This window comes from Hipposideros armiger, unplaced genomic scaffold (genome assembly GCF_001890085.2).
Source record: "Hipposideros armiger isolate ML-2016 unplaced genomic scaffold, ASM189008v1 scaffold_238, whole genome shotgun sequence".
NCBI lineage: Eukaryota > Metazoa > Chordata > Mammalia > Chiroptera > Hipposideridae > Hipposideros > Hipposideros armiger.
Window position 1 is genome coordinate 2,068,281 of NW_017731588.1, and position 6,953 is coordinate 2,075,233.

Here is a 6,953-nt window from a genome sequence, read left to right on the forward strand (position 1 = left end):
TGTCCACAAGAATACATTACAAAATTCTAAGAATGAAAAGTTATGGTCAGGAGCAAATTAGTATTCATCAACAGGAGAACAGATGTGTGGGTTTCGTAAAATGGAGCACTATTATAGCAGTCAAAATAGACAAGTCCCCAAAAATAATACTAAGTGAAAAAGGAAACTGAAGAATACATATAGTATGGTACCACTTATATAAAGATTAAAAGCATATAGAAAATGCACTGTGGTTTACCTACATATGTAGAAAAGATAGATAAAACATGGATAGAACTGTTAACCCCAGTTATAAGATAAGAAAGGAATGGAGCGAGATTGGGAAGGAGTAGGGAGCTTCTGATGTATGTACATAAGTATCTGAAGGAGATAGGGCAAGTGCTTAGATACATACAAGGTAGATGCTGGTACAGAAATTTTCCATACTTTTTTATATTCTTGAGCTATTTCATTAAAAACAAGTATTGTGCCAATTTCAGTACTCTATTCTAGGACTTTTTTTTTTTTTCTCTAGGATTAATAAGAATGACCAGCCCTGCCACTGTTATGATATCCGAAGGTGGAAACATGTCATCTTCCATGATGGCACCAGGCCCCAATTCAGAGCTACAGCCCAGAACTCCTCGTCCTGCTCCTCAGTCAGGTAAAGCCCTCCAGCTTTTTAGGATCGAAGAGGCTGGAACTTCCTGCACAGATTACTACAAAATTTAGCTGCCTCTGATGTAATTCCTATCTGCCCAACTGAAATGCTACCTTCTTTAAAATCTGCCCTAATTTCTTCAAGCTAAAAGTCATCATTTCCTTCTCAGAATTTCTCATTCTCTTATCAGTTATACCCCAACATTCCTAAAAATGCATTCCTTGGTCTGCTAAGTCCTGCAAGATACTCCATGACAGAATTCTGAATGGTGAAGTAAATTTGGTAAATGCATCATACTTGACCCTCCCTCCTGGCGATTCAAAATAAACATATTGGAGAAGTTTTACAATGAAGAAACCTGTGTAAGGTTGTTAGGGCCAGTGTTTCCAAAACCTAATTGACTATGTTTTATGTTATTGTTTTCTTATAACACTAATGAACTTAGTTCCCAGAATATGCTTTGAAATACCACTGCACATTTTGTTTGGCTCTTATATCCAGTTTTGAATCATAAGCTCTTTTTAGATGAGATTTATCTTCCTGTTATTTTGGTACATTGCTTTGCATATAGAACAGGGTCGGCGAACTTTTGAGACGGAAGAGCCAGTCCTGTCCCTCACAACAATTTAAAAATTATTCGAGAGCCATAAAACAAATGAAATCACCATTATTTGAATAATATCCTTTAAAAATTTTATAAATGAAACTATGATAGTTTTATTTTCATTTTCAATTTTACTTCAGAGCCACATGTACGTACCCAAAGAGCCGCATGTGGCTTGTGAGCTGCAGTTTGCCGACCCCTGATATAGAAGATGCTCATAAATATTTCATTGAATGGTACCAGCGGATTTTACTCAACATTTACAAAATCACCAAGACTACTGCTATAGGATCTAGGTTGCAATAAGTTAATTATTGCCTTGTTTACTGTCTTTAAACAGATTCAATGGATCCACTCCTCTCTGGGCTCCATATACAGCAGCAAAGTCATCCCTCAGGATCTTTAGCTCCCCCGCACCACCCAATGCAGCCTGTCCCTGTGAACAGACAAATGAACCCCGCTAATTTTCCCCAGCTGCAGCAGCAGCATCAACAACAGCAGCAGCAGCAGCAACAACAGCAACAGTTGCAGGCAAGACCCCCACAGCAACATCAGCAGCAACAGCCACAGGGAATTCGACCCCAGTTTACTGCCCCAACTCAGGTGCCTGTTCCTCCAGGCTGGAACCAGCTGCCTTCCGGAGCCCTTCAGCCTCCTCCAGCCCAGGGTTCTCTGGGCACAATGACTGCAAACCAAGGGTGGAAGAAGGCTCCCTTGCCTGGCCCAATGCAACAGCAACTCCAGGCAAGACCATCCTTAGCCACGGTACAGACACCTTCCCACCCTCCCCCTCCATATCCCTTTGGCAGCCAGCAAGCCTCACAAGCCCACACAAACTTTCCTCAGATGAACAACCCAGGCCAGTTCACAGCTCCTCAGATGAAGAGCTTGCAGGGAGGGCCCTCCAGGGTTCCAACCCCCCTGCAGCAGCCCCACCTCACCAACAAGTCTCCTGCCTCCTCACCCTCCTCCTTCCAGCAGGGATCCCCTGCGTCCTCCCCAACGGTTAACCAAACTCAGCAGCAGATGGGACCAAGGCCACCTCAAAATAACCCACTTCCCCAGGGATTTCAGCAGCCCGTCAGCTCTCCGGGTCGGAATCCTATGGTTCAACAGGGAAACGGGCCACCTAACTTCATGGTGATGCAGCAGCAACCACCAAACCAGGGGCCACAGAGTTTACATCCAGGCCTAGGAGGTGAGGAACACTGAAGCTATTTGTGTTGGTAAATTTACTGGAGATAGATCTTAGTAGAACTTCAATTTTTAGACTTAATGGAGGGAGTGAAATAAGGATGTAATTATTTGGTTTTGTGGATATAGTGGTGACATGTGATATAAAGTAGCTAACTTGATACTTCATTATTATAACTTGATACAGTATATAGTATCTTACTGGTTGCATTTAAGCTAGCCCTCTGGATAAAAATGCAGGTAAAATTCAATATAGAGATGTTCATTTTGTTTTTCAAATTATTTTTGCTTTATCTCGTACTAGTAAATTAAAATGTCCAGAAGAAACATGCATTTTATTAACAACTTAAACTGCTCAGCTGTTGAAAAAAATTAAGATTATGCAATAAAGCAAAAATGAAAAGATAAATGCAGGGTTTTATGGGGGAAAAGACCCTTCTAGCTTTCAGTTTTGATAATCCTGGTAAAATAGCATGGTATTTGTTATTGGTTAAAGTATTAAAGGGGAATAAGTTCAGAGATCATTGAGTTTTATAGTTTTATAATGCCAATGCCTGCTCCTTAGAGAGGGAATACCACCAGTTATACCTAAAGGAGATTTATTTATTTATTTTGTAAGGTGCCTCTTGTATGAAGAAAAAGCAATGGAGCTTAATGTGTGAGAGGTAAAACGATTACAGTAAAACTTATCCATCTCCATGTTTATTATTTATTCTTATTAATCATTGATCTAGTGCACATGAATGTGCTTGGAGCTTTTCAGTAAGGTATAGAGAGTGTCAGTAATGCTGTCATCTGAGAAACATACCCCCCACCAAAAGACACCCATTGCCTACCCAGAAAAAAACCCTTGCATCTTTAGTGCAACATAGCAAAGGCATGTTCCCATGGTTTCTGGTGAAATTAAGTTGCTCATCAGTCTTTTCACTCTCTTGTAATTAATTTTACTGACATGCAGGCTCTAATATTTGAATCCTAAGAAGTTTTTAGAAATGCAAGAATGTTTCAGCTCCAAACTTCACTGTTCTGGGCATCTAGTCCTGGATCAGTGGAAGCTGGGTAGTCCCTCCTGCAAATGTGATTACTGATTTAATTACAACGGAAGCATGCAAATGGGGACTTGTCGCTGCTAAAGAAAGGACAAATGCATATTTGTCTATAAAGTGTTTTTCAGGACATTGAAAATTTGGCCCTTAAAAAAAAAAAGTAAATGGACTAATACAAAAACTTTTAAGTGAGCTTTAGGTCTTGATGCTTTCATAGAGCAGATGATGTGCTCACCTAGGTGATCTGGCCACATCAAGGCCTACGTTACAAACAATGAGTGGGTTCTGAGATTCTCCTTATTACAGATTTGTTTTCTGAAATTAAACCTTCCTATAAAAGGAAGTAATACTTTACTGAGATTCCATTAGAGGATGGTTTTTGGTACCATAGCTGTCAGAATTGCAGCAAACTTTATGAGGGGAAGGCGTAATGATAAATTTTATATAGCCTCACTTTGAAGCGCATATGAATTGTTTCTAATCTGTCTCTTCCAAGGAGACAAGCACGATATCTGGGGGAAATTTTCTGCAAAGGAGATTGTCATCCATTTTCCTCGATGGAGAAAAAAAACCATCTATCTATGCTTAATATCAGGACCCACCCAGCTTTTTGTTTTATAGTATTTCTTACCAATTCGTTTGAATATGAGGGAATTTGGTGTATTCCATTGGTACCTGTGTTAAAGTATGTAAAGTTTGGGGTCCGCTCTATTACAGAGGAAAGCGAGCTCTACACCCTGCTGTGACGTGGCCTCAGATCACACTTAGGGAGCAGATTGCCATCTTCTCCTTGGCATGTTCTAAGTGTAAATTTTTCAGTATTTCGTTTTCATTTTGACAATGCTCATGTAAGAGATTGTGTTGATTTTTTTAACCATCTTTCCCAACCTTATTAAAGATCCTACCAGTGTGACAGAGAGCTAAGCCAGTGGAGGCTTCATGCAGCTCATCCTTCCTTATTCATTCCACATCTAAGCAAGAGTATAAATTTGCTAGGTAACTGCCTTACTCATTGTTTTCTATTAAGGAATGCCTAAACGCCTCCCACCTGGCTTCTCAGCAGGACAGGCCAATACGAACTTTATGCAAGGTCAGGTGCCTTCGACCACAACCGCCACCCCTGGGAATTCAGGAGCCCCTCAGCTGCAAGCAAATCAAAATGTCCAGCATGCAGGTTTGTTTTCTGTGATTATTCAGCAAGCATCTAATGAGTATTGTGTGGTAGAGACTGTGATAAGCAACAAGGATAAACATAAGTCCTGGTCCCTCCCCTGAATTTCAAACCCATAAATTTGAATTATTCTTTCAAGGCTATAACAGATATATCGAAAATAGGTAAAATATCTCAGGAACCTGGAAACACCTCAGAAAAGGGGATGAAACTTGAATTAGAGCAGGGTCAGCAATTTTTTTTTTTTTTTTCTGAAAAGAACCAGATAGTAAATATTTCAGGCTTTGCAACTGCTTTAACTCTGCTGTTGGTCGTTCAGAAGTAGCAGAGACAATATGTACATGAGTGAGCATGGCAGTTTTGCAAACACTGTTTATTTACAAACTAGCAGTGGGCCTGACTGGGCCCATGGACCGTCGTTTGCCTGCCCCGAGGTAGTAAAAGGTGTTTGTGGCAGAGGAAACTGTAGGTAAAAATGCATGGAGGCACATGGCGTTTTGGACAACTACAACTTTAAAAATCTCTGTATAGTCCACATTAGCTTTGTTTATGCTGAGGGCCTGAATTCTGGTTTACACTGTGGCGTTTGAAGACCGGACTTCAGTCAGTACAGACTTAACACCAACAGTGTATTGTATATAAGAACTTTTGGAGGGAAGTAGGGTGGCGCAGAAGGACTGAAAAATATGTGTAAAGCAGTATTGTATAAGCCCAGACTTCATGTTTCTGGTGGCTTAGGTATCACGTGACTAATCCTCTTACCCTTTCTCATTCAGGCAGTTAGGACTGAGGTAGGCCAAGTATTTCCTGAACTCCCATCCCCACTTGGAGTTCATTTAGTTCTGTGGTTCCAGCTTTAATTGTAAATCACTAAAGAATGATAAAAGTCCTAACTTACATAGTTCATACTATCTCTTAAAGCAGCGGTTCTCAACCTGTGGGTCGCGACCCCTTTGGGGGTCGAACGACCTTTTCACAGGGGTCGCCGGGTACTCGTATGTGGGCGTATCTGCATGTGGGCCTGGAGACGGATAGAGGAGCGGTGTCTTGGTTNGGTTCCATTCCCGGCTCAAGCAGAGCTGCCACTGAGCTGCCAACAGGTGGCAGGATGGCTCAACTAAAAAAAAAAAATACATTCTAAATATCCAGTGATTTTTTTAGAAATCAATCATGATGGACAGAAAATATTTAGAATGGAATAATGAGACTAGCGCATAGCAAAATTTGTGACCAGTACAGCATTTGGAAGAAAATTGAAGCCCTCAGATACATATATTAAAGCAGAACATCAACTGAAAATTAACTAACTATATGTCTAACTTAAGAATTAAGAGAAAATACTTAGGGGAAGACTTAAGAAAACACTTAAGAGAAAAAGGACAGTAATAATTTAGGAGGAAGGAAATAATAAAGATAAGAGCAAAGATAAGCTAAGTATGATTTTTTTAAAAGTGAATAGAATGAAGCAGCAAAACCAAAAGGTGTTTCTTTGGAAAGTAAACTAAAATTGATGAACCTGGTAAAGACAAATAAGAGAAGCACACAGACAATGTAAAGAATGGAAAAAAGTGTACAATTTTAAAAAGTGTATTTTAAAGTATGTGAATTATATCTCAGTTTTTTGAAAGAATGCGAAAAAGGGTATCCCATAAATAACTTTATGCTAATAAATTTTAAAGCATTGACAAATTAATGATTTTCTTTCATTAAAATATAATTTAACTAAAACTGACTTAAGACAGAAAATTTGAAAAATGTATAACCACTTAAGAAATTAAAATACTTAAAAATCTGCCTCCCTATAAATCAATTAGTATAACCCATTGGCCCAGATGATTTTACAGGTGAGTTTTACTGAATATTTAAAGAACAGATACACATATTCTTCCATAGTGTAGAAAAAGAGGAAAAGATGCTTTCCACCTTATTTTGAAGTTATTTTAATCTTGATGCCAGAATTAAACCGGGACAGAAAGAAAGGATAATTATAGGCTATTTTTACTTATGAACATAGATGCCAAAATCCTAAAACGTCTAATAGTATCAGAAATTAGAAAGTTATCTAGCAAGAGGAGTTCTAAAACTGCTAGTTGGAGTATAAACTGGTAGAACCGCTTTTGAAGCAGTTTACCAATATCTAGTAAAACTGAAGATGTTTATACTTTAAAACCTAGCAGTTACGTAGTCTAAAGACACTGTCACTTGTCCACAAGAATACATTACAAAATTCTAAGAATGAAAAGTTATGGTCAGGAGCAAATTAGTATTCATCAACAGGAGAACAGATGTGTGGGTTTC

The 6,953-nt window shown here is 39.1% G+C and overlaps 1 protein-coding gene across 11 annotated transcripts in view; it reads left to right on the forward strand.

The window, feature by feature from the left end:
- NCOA6 (nuclear receptor coactivator 6) overlaps positions 1–6,953 on the forward strand; it is a 112,678-nt gene that overhangs the window by 68,383 nt on the left and 37,342 nt on the right. For 7 of the 11 annotated variants that reach the window (XM_019655177.1, XM_019655180.1, XM_019655183.1 and 4 more), the window contains 3 exons: positions 515–643; positions 1,585–2,442; positions 4,512–4,658. In XM_019655177.1, coding sequence (XP_019510722.1) covers positions 515–643; positions 1,585–2,442; positions 4,512–4,658 — 1,134 coding nt within the window. The remainder of the gene's footprint in view (positions 1–514; positions 644–1,584; positions 2,443–4,511; positions 4,659–6,953) is intronic. The other 4 variants (XM_019655186.1, XM_019655187.1, XM_019655181.1 and 1 more) reach the window with 4 other exon arrangements.